The following is a 21207-nucleotide window of genomic DNA, read 5'->3' on the forward strand; positions in this document are numbered from 1 at the left end:
TTATAGTGACCCTCCATTATTGGTTTTGAAAATATTGTTGGAAGATTTTCTATTGGGCCAAGATCCATATTTCACCTTATCTTAAGTCAACTAGGGCAAATCACCCAAATTTTGGCTATTTAGGTAGGAAATCCCTTTTCCAATTACATCCCTATACAACTCTTAGAATAGTTGGGTAGTAACTCCTTATTCCAAAAATGGTTCACGCATTAGGAATCTTGCATGGTGATGTTTAATATGGCAACAAAATGATAGCTATGATCGAACTTACTACATTATAAATCTCTCAGAGATTTGTCTTATGTTAGAAAGAAAAAAACATGGACTAAATTGCATCAATAAAATCTGCACATAACATTGCACTGATAACATATCTCATTACTATTCAATTATTGTCAATCTCTTAGCATTTTATTGCACTTAACATGAAAAAATACACTATGATGACAAGAAAAAGAATGGCCCAGATCAAACTAACAAAATCAACACACGACATTACATCAAATTACTCATACATAATTACTAATTGGTGAATTTCACATTACACACGATAAATAAAAGTTCAATACAATAATTATTACACCACCAATATATCAAACAATCATCAAAAATTAAAATTATAGAGATTAAAACAACACCAATTAAAATAACCATTAAACATAATTTGTCATTCAAAGGTCTTTCGGAATAACCTATGTACATGTAAAAACATATCAATACAATTTAACTAGTATAAATTTATTTTAAATGAAAAATTAAGGGCATTTTTCTCTATTTGACCCTTTAAATGTTCTTAGTAATGTTCAAGAAGAAGGGATCATGATTAGGTCTAGAGCTAAATACAACAATTTGTCATAGTAAAAAATAGTTAAATATTTACATAAAGTATGTTATTCACTAATGAAAAAAAATACTCTCAAAGAATTAAGACACAACCAACAATTATGTCTTTTTTTCGTAATATGGGTGTTGTGCAACTTTACTATGCATGCTGGCATCCATGGTACTAGTGGGGTCCTAAAATTAAAGCTTCAAACTATTAAATATAAAAAATTAAATGAAATATGACTCTCCAGCAAATGGATAATCATATTAATTAATAAGGACATTTAATTGAAGTGACATTACCTTCAATATAACAATATAATATTCAAAATCATTTAGATTAAGAGTATCAACAAACACAACACTAGAAACTTGCTCGAAAGAATAGTTAATGCAATTCAAAGGAGTGGCTTTTGACAATCCTATATTCACCAAAAACTAATTAATATTATCTAACATATAATCATTTCAGAAGTAAGGAACTTTGTCTTACACATCGAACATAAATTAAATTTGATCTTCAAGTTGAAACTAAGCTCGTGATTTATTAGAGTGAATTGTGTAATGCCACGAATCTGTATCGAATATCATATTTGTTACTCAATCAGTATTTGCCAACAATTGTTTGGTGGACATGATGTTTCGAGCATCGTTTTCTCATAACAATTTAAACCGTGTCAACTGGTCTAGAAATTAGAAAAGGTGGAACTCGAACTGAGCTACATCCTCGAACAAATAGATGTTGTTTGATAATTGATTGTTGTTCATTAAATGATTGTTATTCATCATTTGCATCTCCTAGTTTTGAAGTAGGGAGTGGCAACGAGATTTAAGGTATTGTTTTTACTCGACGATACAAGACATGAAGTTTTTATTCATCTTGTTTGTCAAGTATCCAATCAACTCTGTAGCATGACATTTTTACAAAATACACAATAAATATTAAATTTTGGTCATATAAAATCGGACAAAACAAATTAATATTTATTATAATTATATAAAACTATCTTTATAATAAAAACACATATTTAATTAACACAAATTTCGCTTAAGTCCATATTTAAAAATTCCAATCTCTGCATACTCATATTAGCTCCAAATAATTGCTCAAGTTGTTAGGAGTTGGGTTGCTAATTGCATCTGGCCAAATTAGTCATATTTTAGGTTAACTAACTAATTATCAACCCAACCCATCATTGATCCAATTCAATTAAACGAAAAAAAAAATAAAAAATCTCCTGATCGATCGGATCCAAGTCGAGGAGATGCAGCTTGCTAATTGCATCTGGCCTCCTTTCTGTATAAAGAGAAAAGGGAAAGAAAGCACTATGTATATGCATTGTTGCAAAACTCACGTTTGTACTGTGCAACAATTCAATTTTATCATGGGACCAGTAGCAATTTCACTTCACCTATTAATGCCTTCTCTGATATGACACTTTCTCTGTTCTGAAGTGCACATGAACGACATGAATGCTATGCTGCTACCCCCCAATGCTTCACGCTTTTCTTCAATGCCATACCCTTTTATATATGTCATGTCAGCCATAGTCACATGCACACAAAAGGTTTAATTGAACTCAATAAATGAGGGATTTAAATGCACTGTGCTTAATGGCATGCACTAAAAAACGGAATGTTTTAATATGCTTGGACCTTGGTGTTCCTCATTTTTCCCTTACAAATTGCCAAGTGCTATTCAGCAATTAATATGGCAATAGTTGATACTAATAGTACCACTATTTATAAGGCAATAGAGAAAACCGTGACAACTTACATATACAATACTTCATTCATTACTACTACACACTACCCTACCCTACCTTGGCCTCTATTTAAACACAGCCCCATTTCTCAAGTTCCCCAATAGAAGCTGTTCTTCCCATACAAAAGAATCTACTGCCCCTTCTCTCTCCTACTCATGAGCTCCATGTCTTGCCAAACAACATTCACATGTCTTTGTTTCTTGTGAAAAAAAGATAAAATTATTTCCAACTTTATGCTTGAACTTGCTTCTCCATTAACCATTGCCCCTCTTTATCCGCACCCCAAAACTCATCTTCTACTTGGACCTAATTGCTATTGCTCTGAAACCAAAGCAAACCAAAGCTCTAGTTCCTCATAAGACACCATTCGGACGCTTCCCTCCATTTTTTTTCCAAAGTTGGCCATGAATCCCATAACCCTTTTGCTCCTTTTGCCCTTGTTTACTCAGTTTTTGGAAGTTGAGCCTGCAAGACCCAAGTTTCCAGGGAAAACCAAGTTCCCCATCTCACAAATCAGTGTGATGGGTTTTGTTTATTGTGATTTCTGCTCCAACAACAGCTTTTCCAGACACAGTTACTTCTTGTCAGGTGATAACTCTCAATAACCCCCTTGTTTGAATGTTAGATAGTGTTGTAAATTGTAATGTAACATACTAACTTTCGTTGAAACATTGAGCTGCATATGTTCATTGGCACTGTCAATCTGATTAAGTCTAATGGAAGAAACTAGTGACTAGTCTTTCACAATGTGACAAATCATGGTTTTGATTTCTACTGAAAAAAGTGTGCACATTTAGTATGTGACTGTATCTCAATTATTGTTGCCTTTAGAGGAGTATACATGTGGGAACCAAAATGAAATATGATTATTGGTGCCAATTACTAAATAAAGAAACAATTGCTTTCTTTTTTTGTCTTGATTAACCAATAATGTTCTCAAACACACTCAAAGAGTTCAAATGGGGTGCACCTTACACTTTTTTTTGTTGTTTTTTTTCATAATTATGTCCATGCAGGTGCTGAGGTCAAAGTAGATTGCATGTTCAAAGCACTCTCAGAGAAAACAGCTGAACAGATTTCACTTTCAGTGAACAGAACTACCAACAAGTATGGGATGTACAAGCTGGAAATCCCTTCAGTGGATGGAGTGAGATGTGCAGAAGATTCTGCAGTAGTGTCTTCATGCCAAGCAAGCTTAATAGGTAGTTCATCCTCTGCTTGCAATGTTCCTGGCTACAGAACCACTTCTAATGTGATAGCAATCAAAGCAAGAAGAACCAATCTCTGCATATACAGCTTCAATGCTTTGAATTTCAGACCATCCAAGAAGGACATCACTTTATGTGGTAATTAAAAGAAGTAGCTTACACAAGTAGGCCTACTAGTACTTGGTCACTTGTGTATACATACAAAATCCAGAAAATAAAATTATAAAAATAAAAAAATGAAAAAAAACTCATATGTTCTCTTTTTGCAGTCCATTAAGGGCATAGATCTCTTCTCTCTCTCTCTCCATTGTTTTGCTGCATTATTTGTTTGGTAAGACTATTTTCGTATCATTCAAGTAGAGTTTGAGTGTAAGAGATTATTTCTTTTTGATTTATGCAGTTGATTAGGTGTTGTTAACATGTACTAGTCTGCTAGATGTATATGTATATATAATTTCTCTCTTTGGAAATTGTAGAGAGCCAGCAAGTTGTTCAACAAACAACAATATGAATAAACTAGTTAATGTTATGTAGATCATATTTCCCATATAAATAGACACTTAATATCAAAATAACTGGGGAATCTTCAATGCAGGAACAAATTCAATGTAGTAAATATACAATTTGGATCTTAAAAAATGGTACTTGTGTTGGTTTCATTTCTAGTCCCTAAAGTTGTCTACTTAGTATCAAATTCATCCCTTTAAGGACACTAATTGATTTGTATCATAACTTTCAAAGATCAAAGCTAGTAAGTAGGTAATATCTCTCAAAAATCAAGTTGTGCATTTTCTCAATTGCAATTCTTCCATAAGACTATAGCAAACTATTATTTGATAAATGCAAATTGACAAGTGATAGATCACATCACATTCTATGAAAATCTCCAAATGAGGCCACATGAATTTTGTGATGCCCATTCCTAGTTAATATCCATGCATAACTATCCTAAATTCAATGTTGAAAGATCTTTCTTTTTTAAAGATTTGTCTCAACATCATAGAGTAATGGTTCTTTGTCAATTATATGTATATATGGGTCCTCAAGCATGACGCAACTTGCCATTAACTCCAGAACACCGTACGAAGAATATTTCAGGTAATTATCATATATTGTCTCTCCCGTCCTTATTTATTAGCTCCACTGTGGAAGATTGACGCCACCAAAAGCCAGAATGGCCTAATCAACAAATGAGAATCAAGAACAATAACAAAATACACTTTTTAACATGACCCTTTTTCAGTCCACTCTATTACATTTATGGCAATAGCTAAGGAATAATGGCTTTTTATTGAAATCAAGAAAAATATTGCCAATTATAGTGAAAATATTTAATACTCTTAAATGTTTTAATTTTTAATTAAAAATTTTTATTTTCATTTATTAAGCAATGCTCAACAAAGCTGCTATATTTAATGGCTGAAATGTATCTTGCATGAGATTTATTAGACAAGTAAAGGTGTTAAAGTAACCTTGGCCCGTTCGTCCAATGGGCCGGGCTCCTTAATACGATGACAAAAAAAGATTGAGCAATTTCATTTGACCTGATTGTGTCAAATAGGTTAAATCCAACCTATTTAACCTATTTGAGCTCGAAAAGTTTTAGACTTATCTCACTTGATATATATTTTTTTTGGCAGATGATAAACACACCTTCACTCTCGTATAAACACACCCCCTTTTTAAAAAAAATATATAAAATGTCTAAATTACCCTTAAAAAAAATAAAATTCCTAAACTTACACTTCCCTTCCCCGTACCTCCGTTCCCCGCACCCCACCCCCCTTCCCCGCACCCCCCACACCCCACACTCCCTTTCACTACAAAAAAATGTGTGATTTGTGGCGGTTATTTTGGCAGTTTGTGGCGGTTTTTAACCGCCACAAATTGCATTAACAGCCGGATCTACAATTGCAAAAACTCGTTTGTGACGGATATTTTGTAAACGCTGGCTTTTTTCAAGAAAATTCAATCTCTTTGTGGCGGTTTAAAACCGCCACAAAATGCATTTTTATTTGACATGTTCTGACGGTCGGAAACCGCCACAAAATTGCAGTTCTATTTGACTTGTTTGTCATTTTTTGGCGGTTTTACACCGCCACAAAATTCATTTTAATTCTGTCCAATTCAAAGTTTCTGACGATTTTAAAACCGCCACAAAAATACTATTATCATATTTTCCCCGCACCCCGTTCTCCGCAACCCCCTACAGTCATCTATCTATTTTCTTCCTGATACGTTTAATGTACACTATTATTAGCCATTACGAACTATTAGCCATTTCAACGAGCACTTGTTGCAAAATGCCCCTATTCTCCACAGCTGTAGCAGTTTCCAACAACACTGCCGCCACCTCCTCCACCGTACCTTCCACCATCGCCTCCGCCATACCTCCCTCAACCGCCGCCGCCTCCTCCACTGCCTCCTTGAAAGCAGTCCCTCAACCGCCATAGCCACCTCCGTCGTAGCCTCCGCCTCCTCTTCCACCGCCGTAACTCTGGCCGCCACCATGACCACCGCGCCTGGAGCCCTGAATGGCAAACTCGATGGATGGTAAACTCGATGGACTCCCCCTCGGCGAGGCTTCAGAATCCGTCAGATCGAATCTGCGATTAGTGAACAAAGAGATACTTGGTGCCATCATCGGGGGTTATAAATCCAAATCCCTTGGTATCATATTTGGAATCATTAAACGACGACTCTCGATTCAGATTTCAAGTTAGGTTTTCTGTTTCTCGATTTGCCATCATATCTAAAACCAAATTTTGTTGTTGATTCTAACATGGCCACCGTTGCTAATCCCATGGATCTTCTCCTTTTTTACCTATCATGTTTCGTATTTTCTTGATCTGTTGTGTTGAATTGTGGATTGGATTCGGTGAGTTTTTATTTTAAATGGTTGATTTTAGGGTTTTGGGAAGGTTGATCTTTTAGGGTTTGGTGTGTTGGGTGTTGATTTGAGATGTGTGGGTGCTGGGTTTTGTGTATTTGTTGATGTGTTTGAGTTTTTGTTGGTTTCAGATGCGTGGGCGCACAAGGCATTAAGCACAAAATGTGGGTGCTGACTGATAAAGGGAAAACGTATCCCATTCAAAAGTGCAACTTTTTTTGACAATATTTCCAGAAGGTATCTAAAGATGAACTTGAAGTTTTTATGTGTGTTGAATGTTAACAACATGCAGTTCTATGTCCAATTTGTTCATGTTGGGCTGAGAATTTAATTGATTTGATGACAGCTATGCAGGTGGGCCAATAAATTCCCAACATTAAACAAAAATGGACGTGTTTGGTTGTGAATGAGAATATATTTTGGATTGTTTGTGGTTGGAAGATATAGACGAAGCTTGAGGGGGGATTTTACTGCATAATTATAAGACCTTCAATGTTGTTATGGAACTGGATGTTGGGTGATGCAAAACCAACGAGATAATAAATTCAATGTAGAAGAAATAAGAATGTTCTTAATCAATGTGGCCAGTGGGGGAGGACTTTGTTGTTGTTCTTTTAATCTGGCAACAATGAGCTAATTTATAAGTGTTCACTATTTATTTTTCTTGCCATTGTACTGTTCTGTTCCTATTGCCCAATAGATGAATTATATGTAACTTCAAGTGATGAGCGGTATCCTGAGTGTACTTTCTGTTATACAGGAAAATTGAAACTGGTTGGAGAAACAAAGAAATAGTGTTTTTGGACTTGACTTAATAGAGAAAGAAGATGGTGTTTTTAGCGAAAGTAATGAAGATAAAGATGAACGGGATCATAGAACAGCAATGAATGCAGTAAGTAAATATTATCCCCTTCAAATGTTCTAGGCTGTTCTTTAGTTTCCATTATTATTTACGTCATATGCCAAAAGTATAAAGAAAAATAAAAGAAAGATATTATTACCTATATTGGAGTTCTGGAGCATTTGAATATTGAATTTTTTTTATCTAACTTTCACATTTCCAATGTTTATTCTATTATATATTTCTACCTATTAGTTTATGCTATAGTTTTAATGTTTAATACCCTGAATCCGAGAATGAATTTTTGAAATATCGCATTTGATGTCCCTCATTATGTTGAAATTTTAAAATATCTTTTTTGGGTATCTCCTGTGTTGTAAAGTTAGCTGCTGGCCTTGAAAATAGTAGCAGAGCGTCCTCATTGAGCCCTACAAGCACTCATCTCAATGGTTCTCAGATCAAACATGATCAGCATGGATTAGGATTTGAAATAAACAACAGTGAAGTATATCCAATCTTTGATCTTTGCTGCAGGTCTTTCTCTCTGCTTTTTTAAAGCACTAGTTATGTTAGCTTAGCTCATTTATATCTTTTCTATGGTTTGCAATAAGTTTGGACCTGACTAGTATGTATTATGAATAGAATTTGTTGCCACTTCTATTTTTGAGGGCAGAGGGGAATTTCCCTGTTCGACATGTTTTGGGCTGGGAGAACCACACAAGCCAAGGGAGTCAACAAAGGATACAAACACAATCTGTTTATCTTTCATCTTATAATAACATATTATACACCAAGAAATTGAATGTTACTAAAACTATGTGCATTAAGCCTATCCAATATGATTCATAAAAAAGAAACTTAATTGATAAAAAAAAAAAAAACTTATTTTATCTTGTAATGATGTTTTAAACCTGTAGATGTAGTGCCCAATATGAAACACGTAGCAGGCATTTTAATTACTTGTTTTTCTGTTGCAGATGAAATTTTGATGGCCTCGGGAATTATACCACGAGTTACATGTTTTCGACAGATTTGCACAAGATTATCAGGATAAGTGTGAAGAGGAGGATATAAAATTAGTTTTGCCTTCCAAAATACCATCCCTCAAGTAACAGGGGGCGGGTTCTTTGTCAGAGTTTGTTGATTACTTCAGAACATCCCTCAAGTCACAAGATCTGGAGCTAGTTCTAGAGGCAGATTCAAACTTAGATGGTTGGTGCTCTAACTACTTTTACACTTTGCTTCTTTGCTTTGAATATTGTTAAATAGACAACAGCAACATCATACCATATATGTGTTATTTCTAAGAAATTTATCTGCTGAATTCCATGATCACCACTTTCTTTATTTTTTATTTTAGTCATTCTTTGTTGTGTTGTCATTTTTAATTTTTTCTTTCTAATTTATATATTGATAAATGTTTCAAGAGTTACATTTGTATGTTCTATATTTTTTTACATGTATTACTTTTGAATTTCTTGGATGCATATGATAAACAATGCCATATTATTATTAAGACAAGTTTAAATTAATTTGAATGAGAATCGAACACAGTTTTAAATCCGAATGAGAATCCAACACAAGACATTTTTAAAAACTTCTGAATATATATGGAAGTTGAATTTTGAACCAAATTAAATGATATTTTAAATAATATTATTTAGAAAGTCCTATATTAAGAGATGAGCTTACTTTAGACTACAGACGAATGATATTTTCAGTAGTTTAAAACCGCCACAATCTTTAAATACTGTTTTCCCGTTCTATGCCCCACGTGACAACCATTTTTTTATATTATTTTAAAAAAAATTCAAAAATAAAAAATTTATTCTTAAATAATTTAATCTGACCATTTCGACTTTTTTTTTAATATATCGTTTTATTTTACTATTTTCTTAAATATTTCAGATTATATTTTATTTACGTAAATATACCGTTTCTTTATACATTGAAAAGTTTCTTTATACATTGAAAAGTCGATTAACGTGGAAACGATTTCTCAATTAAGCTTTTACTAAAACATTGAATACCCCCTTTGAGAAATTGGTGGTTGCGAAACCGATTTCTCATCGGGTCATTTTTTTATTATTTGTTTTTTAGTTTTTTAAATATTTTAAAAATTATTTTCATTATAATTAAAATTTTAAATTTATAAATTAATATATTTTATAATTTAATTATTTCAATGTCATTTAATAAATATTGGTAATATAATATTTTGAATTATTTAATAATTTAATTTTTTCAACAAATATAGATATTTTAATATTTTTAAAATATATATATATATATATATTTATTTATTGTTGTAATAAATATAGATATTTTAATATTTTTTTAAATATCTATTGACTAAAAAATGATAATATTTTTAGGGTATTTAAAATTTTAGTTTTTATTTAAAAACATAGATAATTTAAAATTATTTGTTAAAATTATAAAAATTTATATTTATATTTTTATTTTATTTGTCTTTAATTTGAAACAGGAAAAATAATAGTTTCATGAAGATGAACAATTTAGAAATAATAAAAAATATGTCATGCTAGACCTATGGCTAGATGTTGTCTTGATTTTTTTAATAATGTTAAAAGTTGTTAATTTAATGTTTCTTTATGTAATTATATTTGAATAAGAAACATACAAAACACATAAATATTATTATAATTATAGGTAAAATTTACTAAAATAAGTGATCTTAGAATTCGACAAGTAAAATTTTTATTTATATATAAGTTACTTGAATTAAATAACAATATAATAGTCATTAATTTTTAATGATTAATATGGTTAGTGTTAATTTTCAATAATAATTTGATAAATACCTAAAATATATAGAATGTTATTTTCCAATTTATAATAAAAATGTGCTTTTAAAATAATTTTAAATATATTTTAAAAATAAAAAATTATTGTAAAATAAAGTGTATTTTTGACGATTTAAAAATAAAAAATATATTTTTTGGCAATCTAAAATAGCCATCAAATGTAAACAAGTAAAAATAATAGTATTTTTGTGGCTGTTTTAAAATCATTAAAATGAATTTTGTGGCAGTGTAAAACCGCCAAAAAATGACAAACAAGTCAAATAGAACTGCAATTTTGTGGCGGTTTCCCACCGTCAGAACATGTCAAATAAAAATGCATTTTGTCGGGGTTTCAAACTGCCACAAAGAGATTGAATTTTCTTGTACTCAACCCCAGTGTTTACAAAATGTACTCAACCCCAGTGTTTAAGTGATTCTCTTAGGTATTACTTGCAAACTTCAGTGATACCACATTAGTGTGACATTCTTAAAAAAATTTATAAATTCTTAAAATAAATATTATTTATATATCTTAAAATCATTGGTAGAAATTAAAAATAATAATTTTAGATTTTAGAAGGACGAAAATAATATATATATATATATATATATTTATAGAGATCAAAATTAAAATTTATTTATTTTACGAGGATAAAAAAATATTTTAAAAGGACATAAAAATAATGTTTACAAATGTTAGAAAGATAAAAAGTAAAGAAAAAATTTACAGGATCAAAATCAAAATTTGTTAATTTTAGATGAATTAAAAATATATTTAAATATTTTTTAAAATACATATATATACTTTTATTTTTTACAAAAAAGTCAATCACACCCAATTTGATATATCAACCAAAACATAACCCACATAAAAATGAGATCGAAAGCTTCTTACTCCTGTTGAATCGAGTAAGAGTGTGTTTGATTTATTATGAAAAATTTTTAAACCAGTGAAAGCAACAAATTATTAATTACTTCTTATTTTTCTATTTTGGAATGGTAAAATCTCCATTTACGTTAATTCAAATGGCATTTCAAACAGGCACTAAGACGAAGATTCATTTTGATACATAATTTTACCAAGTGTTATTTAACTATCAAGATTCATTAAATAGATGAAACATAATTTTAATAAAATTGCTTCACCAGGTAAAATTGTGTTTAAATGAGTGTTAAAGGTGGTATTAACAAGAGTCATGATTGAGAATTTTTATTTATTTGGATTATTATTAATTGGTGTAATTTTATTTTATGATAATGAATTAAAAATTTATTTAACATATATTTTTAAAAATTTATTTTATTATGTGATTTATTTTAGATTTAAACTCATCATATAAATATATCTAATTATTAGATTAAGTTAAGTTCAATGGGCAAGTGTGTTAAATTTTTTTGTGTGAAATCTAATTAATTTAATATATGTGATGGATGAGTATTAAGTTGTGGGTATTTCACTAAACTCTTATATCTTTTGTAATAGTCATTTTTTTTCAACAATGGTAATAGAAAGGAATTCCAATAATAGAAATATTTACCAGAGATAAATGATTTATAACTATGGATAAATATTAATTTAGTATTCTAAACTTTAGTATTGATGGGTATATAATTTTAGCTATCACATGATCTCATGAGATCACAAGCAACCTAACTTCTGTAAAACAAGATCATCATACAAATGTGCAAAAGAATACAAGCACAGCAATAATGACAGTAATCAAAATCTGGAAGTTGTTCACTCTTGGTGGCTGAGGGCAATAAAATGAACAAGAGAGTTGAAAAGCTGAAATTTTCCAATGGTCAGTGAATAGTACATGCCAGCATGGCTCAGCACATGCTTCTCTGCTAAAGGTGTACCCATGGAATGAACTTTCAAGAGGTTCACACACTCCATTAGTTAACCCTGCAGCTCTGGTTCAAGACTTCAAGTACACACAATTAATATATTATTCAATTATCTAATTTTTAGTTAAAAAGAACTTGAGTTTTTTCCAATAACGTATGCCAACAAACACTAATCAAGAAAATTAGTAATGTCACATCCTTTATTAATATTAGATGAAGGAAAAAAGGAATCTTGTAAATAATAGTCTTGGACCTTCATTAAAGAGATATATGTGCAATGGCATCTTCTCTGAGTCACAATTATAAGGGTCTATCTTTGGTACAGATGCAAAAACATATATATTTGTATAATTATTAAGACTATTTTACTGCATGAATCCTATTTTCAACGGCACTCCCCTCCTCCATGCTAAGCTGGTACGTGTGACACAACTAACGAAATCAAATTAGTGGGACATGCACAAAATACATGCAGTGTTTTTTTTTTTTTAAGTATATTTGGTGTTATGCTTTAGTTATGATTAATATTAATATTTAACCTTAGTAACATGTTCATGTTTAATTCTTAAGTATTTAAAGGGTTGCATCTCGTGCTGCCATTCAAGGAGAATAATGTCATCACAAAAGTCAAAGACGTTACTTAAGCCCCTTAATTTCTGCCATAAGTAGCAACAGTAGTTGATGCAGAATTTTTTTTTTTTTTTTAAATACTTTACGCAGGTATTTGATGTTGATGTAACGTAACTTTATGATGTTTCCATAGTTAATAAAGAACTCTGATTATTTACTGTAATAAGTAAACAGGGCACATGCTATGTTAATCATGTAGAAGTTAAGAAAATTATTCAGGAACACGTCAATGCTATTTAACACCAAAAAAGAAAAAAGAGTGAAAAAGACGAGAGGGTAAATATAATAATATTTAATGCCTACAATACTTTAATCATTATCTTAATTAATAACATATTATATGACAATTTAAATGTATATAATAAAATATCACGTAATTTTTAAATTTTATAAAAAATTGTAGAATTAATTTATCGAAATTCGTTAGATATAAAAAGATTTTATGTATCATATATGGTTTAAGATTTACTACTAATCATCACAGTGAGTGCAACTTTGAATGTGTCTGTGGCCCTGCTGTGTGAGCCCCCTAGTCTATATAACTCTATAGTCAACCCCTATATGAAGAAACAAAAGATTATTTGTAATGAAATTTTTTTATGGATTGCTTTCATGTTTTCAGTCTTCAATGTTCTGAACTCTTTGGATCTCTGCATTTTAAAATGAATCTCAGGTTGATGAAGGATGTGAATATGATCCTCTAGAAATCAAATATAAACTGCTACTGGTTTATAAATTATGATCCATTGGCTTCCACTATAACACAGTTATTTATAAAATTATAACTTGAAACAATGTTGGATCCCAATATAGTTTGGAAAACAACTAAAGGATCCGAATCCATTCTTGTGAAACAGATTATGAAAGTGAAAGCATTAAAAAAATGAATTCTGCTTATGGAAGATTTTTTTCCTAGAAGTAAGGGGCAAATAAAGATATTTCTTTTTATAAACTACATTTATTACCCAATGGAAGGTAATTTGGTCGAATCAAATAGAAACATTATAAGTAGTGAAATACTTTCTCTAAATCACTAATGAATGTAGAGAAGACCTACATAATGTGATTTTTTTTGTCCAAATGTCTCCATTTCAATATTTAATAATAGTAGTGTCCCTCTTCTCGATGTCCTTATTTTGTGTTCATTGAGAAGTCGGGTTTGGGGTCCGACTTCTCAATCTAATTTTATCTTTTTTATTATTTATAAAAAAAATTGAATTAAATATATTTTTTAAAAAATGAAAAATATAAATTAAAATAAAATATATTATTATATTAGATAAATTATTTAAATATAGAATATATTTTAAAATATTTAAAAATTAAATATTTACTTTCTTATTTAGATAATTTTTTGAGAATTACTATAAAAGTTAATTTTTGTGTAATTTTATTAATGTATATGATATTTTAATGAATAAAGTATAATGTTATTAAAAAAATATTTGAAACATAAATTACATTTAAATGATAAAGTAAATTCTAATATTATAAATAACAAAAAAAAAATACATGATTTTTTTTAATCACCTATACATTGTCAGTATAAAGTTTTTTTACACTGGCAACCAACTATATCTTTTAATTGTGTCATGTCACTATAAACACATTTACTTTTAACAGTGACATGACACAATTAAAAGATAATTAGTTGCTAGTGTAAAAAAAATTTACACTGGCAGTGTATAAGTGATTAACTCATATATATATATATATATATATATATATATATATATATATATATATATATATATATATATAATATAGACCATAATTATTGAAGTTGTGGACCTTTTTTTTTTCTTGAATGTCTAATATTTCTACAATAACCACATCTTTTTTATTGACTTTTTGCTCTAAGATCCATCTTAGTGTATATGCGAGTAGATTTTGGACGAGTTTTGGGATTTCTTCGCATTTTTTGATCATGACATTATTTATCATCGTTATATTCTGACCACTCATTTTCATCGAACAGTGATCCGAATGAAGTATTATACACATTAAAAACATTTTACAATTTGTAAATTGGAGAAAGAAATGACATATGGTTCAAGTAAACATGTGCACATCCAGTTATGACATGTAAACAAGGCACGTGTATTACTTGAAATTTATCACAATCACACTTTTGTTTCAAACATGATGAATAACTGATTTTATCAATCAAACGTTTCAACTTTGTGAGATGTGGATTTTGCTAACCCATCATCAATGACTTTTTTGACAATTTGTCCATATTCATCATTAGCTGACAACATTGCATTTGTTCTTTTCCCCCTCCTAACAAATAATTTAGCTAGCTTGAAGTACATTTCTAGTAGCAATGGTGTTATTGGTAAATTTTGAGTGCCCTTAAGTATTAAATTGATAGACTCTACAAGGTTGGTTGTCACGAGTCTTCATTGTTGAGCTTCACCAAATGCTTGAAGCCATTGTTCCTTAAGTATGCGATCAAGACAATTTGCAGCATTTGGATTTTTAAGTCGAAGATCATTACAACAACGATCAAACATGCTCTCTGTTAATGCATATGCTGAGAAGTTAGGCAACGTATAATGAATATTTCTCAACATTAGAACTAATTATATAAAAATATAATTTAGATGAATTAGTTACTTACCCATGTTGACAAAAAATTTGCATAGATCAACATTCTTGTATTTTCTCATGAAATCTTGTGCAATATGTCAAATATAAAGCACATGCAACATTTGATCTCATCCACACCCATTGACCTCTCAATTGTAAGCATTTTTAATAGGTTCATGTCTGTCTGAGATCAAATTGAGTTCACTTTCGAGTGTGACGTGCCTTCTTAAATTTTTCAAGAAGAAGAACCATGGCAAAGGCTATTAGTTATGTGGTTGTTCCCGTCTTGAACCACAAATAGTAACAAAATCCATATGTATTTGCCATATAGACAGGTTCTATCAACTTGAACAATTGGCTTGTAGTATGCAAACCCATCAATGCATGGTTTGAAAGTCCAGAAAATTCGATGGAATCTTCTTTTGCCAAAAACCAAGACTTCATTTTCAAGGATTAGACGTGTTTGAACTTGGATGATTGTTCCAAGAACATAAACTTGTAAGGCTTGAAGGCATCTTGGCAATAACTTGTACGATTCATCCTTATTTCCAAATGTCTATTCTAATGCCTTTTGCTTAGCCTTATAAGCTTTTGCGTAGGAGACAATGTACCCTACTTTATCTTTGACTACTTCAATCAATAGTGGCACTATAGTAGTTGGATCCATTTTAACTAGTAGCATGATGCATTCAATAATATTTTTTGCATCCAACTTTTTATGATCTTGAGAAAGCATCTCTGCTACACATGTATGTGGATGACGTAGTTAACGAATCTCCCACATTCCATTTTTGCGAAGATATGCTCTACAATACCAACTACATCATTCTTTGGGACAATATGCAACTATTTGTCTAGTATCTGACCATTTTTTTGTATTCAACATGGTTCTTAATATGAAATTCTTTGATTGTAGAATTTACAACAAATTTGTTTGGAAATTGTTGCCCAATAGATAAGGTTCCCACCTCAGATGGAATACTTTCACGGTCCAAGAAGTGTATGAATTCTACATCATCACCATCTATCTTATCCAAATTCAATTGAAACATGTGTGGAGGGGGATTGTATGTAGATGGAGCAAATGGTGGGTCTGCGATGTTGTTGTTTCGTTGTTCTTCTTCATCATCACCATTGTCGTTGTTAACGTTGCGTGCAAGCTCATCGTCTTCATGTTGTTGCCTCCCAATCATGATGAATGGCATGATGTAGATATGTTTGACTTTCATAAAAATTGAGAGATTGAGATACGAATAATTGGGTAGAAAATTTTTCAATAGTTAGGACTTGGGTATAGGAAGATATAGCTCCTTCCTATTCAAAGGATAGGTTTATAGGTTTAGGTTCGACGTATGCGAGGGAAACCTTTGTTTTAGTGTAAGGTACATTTAAATCAAAATTTGGTTGAGAACTTGGAGACTTAGGAATATCCTCCATTGTTGCATATACCTCAACACACCCAAGACCATTGTAATTGTCTTCAGTAAAAAAAAAAACATCATTTGGATGTCTTTATCGTCTCTAATGATCGTTGACCCATAGTTAACATAAGAACCTCCAACAGATAAAGGGTGATGAAAATAAACATCAACAACCCTTTGAGTAGGGGCAATTTAGATTCGTTGTTAAATCTTATGTTTCAACTCTTCTAACGACAAATCTCACCTCACTACTATCTCGATTGGGCAAAGGCATCTATATAGTGCCCCTACTTTTTCATCAACAATCATTTAACCATTATAGTAAACATATATATTTTTTCTCATAGAATTGGCTATAGTTTTAAAACAGTGTTTATGAGTTGAGGGATAAAGAGTTATGTTTGGCTATATTGAAGGTTGATAGTGAGTAAGTGTTGTGTAAAACAAAATTAGAAGACTAATCTTATTTATAGAAGAGTGATTAGTGTTTGCATTTGAATCGATGTCATCTCAATCCTCAATTTGTATGGAGCGATCTCAATCTTCGATTTATCTGTTATAAGAGATAAAAGTCTTTACTGTAATTTAATGTGTGAGCAGTGTTTGCATTTGAATCAATACGATCTCAACCATCGATTTGTATGAAGTGATCTTAATTGTCAATTTGTTTGTCATAAGAGACAAAAGTTTTTACTATAGTCTTACGCATGAACAATGTTTGCATTTGAATCGGTACGATCTCAACTGTCGATTTGTATGGAGTGATCTCAATCGTCCATTTGTCTGTCATAAGAGATGAAAGTCTTTACTGCAATCTAACATGTGAATAGTATTTGTGTTTGAATTGGTGTGATCTTAGCCATCAATTTGTATGGAGCGATCTCGATCGTCCATTTGTTTGTCATAAGAGAGAAAAGTCTTTACTACAATCTGACACGTGAATAGTATTTGTGTTTGAATTGGTGCAATCTCAATCATTGAATTGTAAGGAGCAATCTCAATTGTTCATTTGTTTGTCACAAGAGATGAAAGTCTTTATTGCATTCTGACACATGGATAGTATTTACATTTGAATCGGTGCGATCTGTAACGACCCGCCGGGTCTCACAATATACATATATATATGACTGATAATATAATGTAATATTCTATACAAAATGACTGGCGGCCTTCAACAAAAGTTTCACAACAAAAGCCTCAGCTCTCTTACTGAGTCTCACTAGAGTTTGCTAACCCACCACAGCACCACCTACTATTGATCTGCTCGCATACAATGTATGGTTATGGCAATCCCAATCCACATGGAAACATGCAAGGGTAAGCTTACAGCAATAATCATCATAAAATAACATCTACATAAAATAAACAACAATAGAATTCAACGTTTAATCTTTACATTTTTCAACTTTAAAATGACAGCACAGACAACAATAGATATATAATATCAACTGATGCGTCGTCACGCATATATAACTAGGAGATCTCCAACACTTGAGGTTGAGCAGTCTAGGTGGCATAAATCCTACTGAATCCAATATTTGACCTATCTCAACCAGGTCATGTATAAGGCATCGTTAGGAACTCTGAAGAGAACCAGGTATAGACAACAATAGGCGATTGCTCAGGTGTGCCACTTAGACTCGGAGGTCTAGTACTATTGTCAAGGAAGAAGGGTTTGGGTATGAGCCTACCACGGCCTTAGCTTGCATCACCAATTCACACGTGGAGTTAGTCCACCCACTGCCCTCCAAGTACCACGCACCCTCCAGTACCTAGTCAAAGACTACATCTTCAACTAAATACCTTACTCAAATTGGTTAGTCAACCATGACATGGATCGACTACTTCCATGTCACCCACATAGTACTAAGGGATTCAACTTTAAAACAAATTTCAACTTTATCACCTTAGTACTATGTATCTCAACATAGGACATATATCTTCACCATATGTTCCCAACTTTACAACTTTACAACAATAGACATCTTTATACAACTTTACAACAATAAGCATCTTTATACAAATTTACAACAATAGTCATCTTCATAACAACAAGCAACATAATAACATCTTGAGTAAATTATTTAAGCAACTATAGTCATCAAAATCTCACCTTCAACAACTTTAAACAACTAAACAACTTTAAGGCAACTTACAACTTAAAAGTAGCTTTCAACAATATTAATCATTTATACAACATCTATTTATATGAGCACATAACATTTTCATCACATAATACAACTCATACTACATATTTACAACTCTTGTATCAAGCCAACTTACACATATAAACAACAAACATCAACCTAAGCACCCAAAACAGCTTTCAACCTAACCAAATCACTTATTGTGAAATGACAACCTTAACATAAAATAGCATAAATGAAGTTATATTACTCCTATCATTCTCGTCCTTAGCTCAAATAAAAGATAATAAGGTTTCATACAACTCTCATGAAGACATCAAGTTCTAATTCCATCATTTACTTTGTTAAAAAATTAAAAAATAATAATAATAAAAAATACAACAACTATAACCAATGTTGACAGCTTGACCCCTGTTCACTAAAACAGCTGTATCTGGAGTTATACTACACCTGGCATGCTCATCCTTATCTCATATGAAATATAAGAAGATTTCCTACAACTCTTATGAAGACATAAAGTCCTAATTTCATCATATACTTTGTTAAAAATTTAAAAACCGCAACAACTATAACCAATACTGACAACTTAACCCCTGTTCACTAAAAAGATCATAACTGGAGTTCCAGACCTCCTTTTTGGGTGATTCCGGTGCCATTGAAAAGATAACATCCAAGTCTAAAACTTTAATGAAGACCCTAATACCAAATTAGGTCATCTAACCCAAGTACTACAGCGCTCAATTCAGCGCTCCAAATTAAACTTTCTACCCTTCCATGGCTTCCCACATGTGTTTCACCCAAAATCCATCAAAACTTACAACTCAAAGGGACCCAACACTTGCACTTGCAAGAAAACAGTCCTACCATCAACATGAAACTTACAAAACATCACAAACCCCACATGCAACAAGAATCTGACCCAATCCATCACATTCTTCAAACAACTCAAAACCCTTCTTTCTAATACCACACATTCCAATTTAATTAACATGCAACCAGCAATTTGCTGTAACAATACAACATTTTGTCCCAAAATCAACAAATTTTAGCTTCCGTTACCTCGGAGGGAGAAAAATTCTGGTTCCGAGCTCCTAGGGAAGAGAAGAAGAGGAAGAGAAATGAAATTACTTCGGGGAGAAAGACTAGTCTTATTGCTTTCCTTGATTCTCAAAAGCTCCACCTTCCAATATCAAATAGAAACACCTAGGTTTCAGCCAATAAAATGATAATGGAAGGAAGAAGAAAGGGAAAAATGAGAAAGAGAGGGTTGTGGGTGTGGGGGTGCGGGTTTCACACGATCTCAGTCATTGATTTGTACGGAGTAATCTCAATTTTCCATTTGTTTGTCACAAGAGACGAAAGTCTTTACAATAGTCTAACATGTGATTAATGTTTACATTTGAATTAGTGCAATCTTGGTCATCAATTCGTATGAAGCGATCTCAGTCGTTCATTTGTCTATCATAAGAGATGAAAGTCTTTACTATAATTTAACGCATAGTGTTTGCATTTGCATTGGTGTGATCTCAACCATCAATTTGTATAGAGCGATCTTGGTTATCTATTTATCTGTCACAAGAAACAAAAGTCTTTACTATAGTATGACGTGTGAATAGTATTTGTGTTTGAATCGGTGTGATCTCAACCATCAATTTGTATGAAGTGATCTTGGTCGTCCATTTATCTATCACAAGAGATGAAAGTTTTTAATGGAGTCTGGCGTGTGAATAGTATTTGTATTTGAATTAGTGTAATCTAAACCATCGATTTGTACATAGCGATCTCGATTGTCCATTTGTCTATCACAAGAGACAAGTCTTTACTATAGTCTGATGCATGAAAGTGAATTATTTTTTTAAGTGTAATTTTTCTTTAGGTTTTCAAGTTCTTTTTTTTGTTCTACTATGTGTCTTTATTTCTATTAGTCAATGAATTTCTATTTTAATTTTAAGTTAGTTAAATTCATATTGTCCATTATATTTTATTATATATAATTGTTTTAATAAAACCCTAAACCATGAAATTAACAATTAGTTATACTTAAAAGACTTGTCTGAGTTAAACATAACAATGATACAATAATAAAAATTAGACTAATATAACACATGAAATTACATATTGAAAAAGGTAATGATACAATAACAATGATTAAACCATTACAAAATATGAAAATACAATATTCAAATTGACAAATATACAATAATAATGATTATTAACCCATTCAATTTCTCA

At 31.3% G+C, this 21207-nt stretch overlaps 1 protein-coding gene and 1 long non-coding RNA gene across 3 annotated transcripts; both read left to right on the forward strand.

Annotated features, from left to right (window-relative positions):
- The first annotated feature begins 2677 nt into the window (after positions 1–2677).
- LOC109818281 (Pollen Ole e 1 allergen and extensin family protein) lies at positions 2678–4334 on the forward strand. The gene is made up of 2 exons (XM_020383724.3): positions 2678–3179; positions 3608–4334. Exons 1-2 carry the CDS (start codon positions 2996–2998, stop codon positions 3943–3945), a joined length of 522 nt encoding a protein of 173 aa, XP_020239313.1. The 5' UTR covers positions 2678–2995; the 3' UTR covers positions 3946–4334.
- Positions 4335–5606: 1272 nt separating this feature from the next.
- LOC145956722 (uncharacterized) lies at positions 5607–9691 on the forward strand. 2 transcript variants are annotated; one of them, XR_014432961.1, is made up of 5 exons: positions 5607–6517; positions 6821–6926; positions 7036–7581; positions 7913–8064; positions 8508–9691. It is a non-coding gene; the product is annotated as an uncharacterized LOC145956722 (long non-coding RNA). The 2 variants fall into 2 exon arrangements; XR_014432960.1 differs by having other exon boundaries at positions 5696–6517; positions 7450–7581; positions 8508–9685.
- Positions 9692–21207: the final 11516 nt, after the last annotated feature.

This window comes from Cajanus cajan, chromosome 4, assembly GCF_000230855.2.
Source record: "Cajanus cajan strain Asha chromosome 4, NIPB_CcT2T_4, whole genome shotgun sequence".
In the NCBI taxonomy this organism is placed as follows: domain Eukaryota; kingdom Viridiplantae; phylum Streptophyta; class Magnoliopsida; order Fabales; family Fabaceae; genus Cajanus; species Cajanus cajan.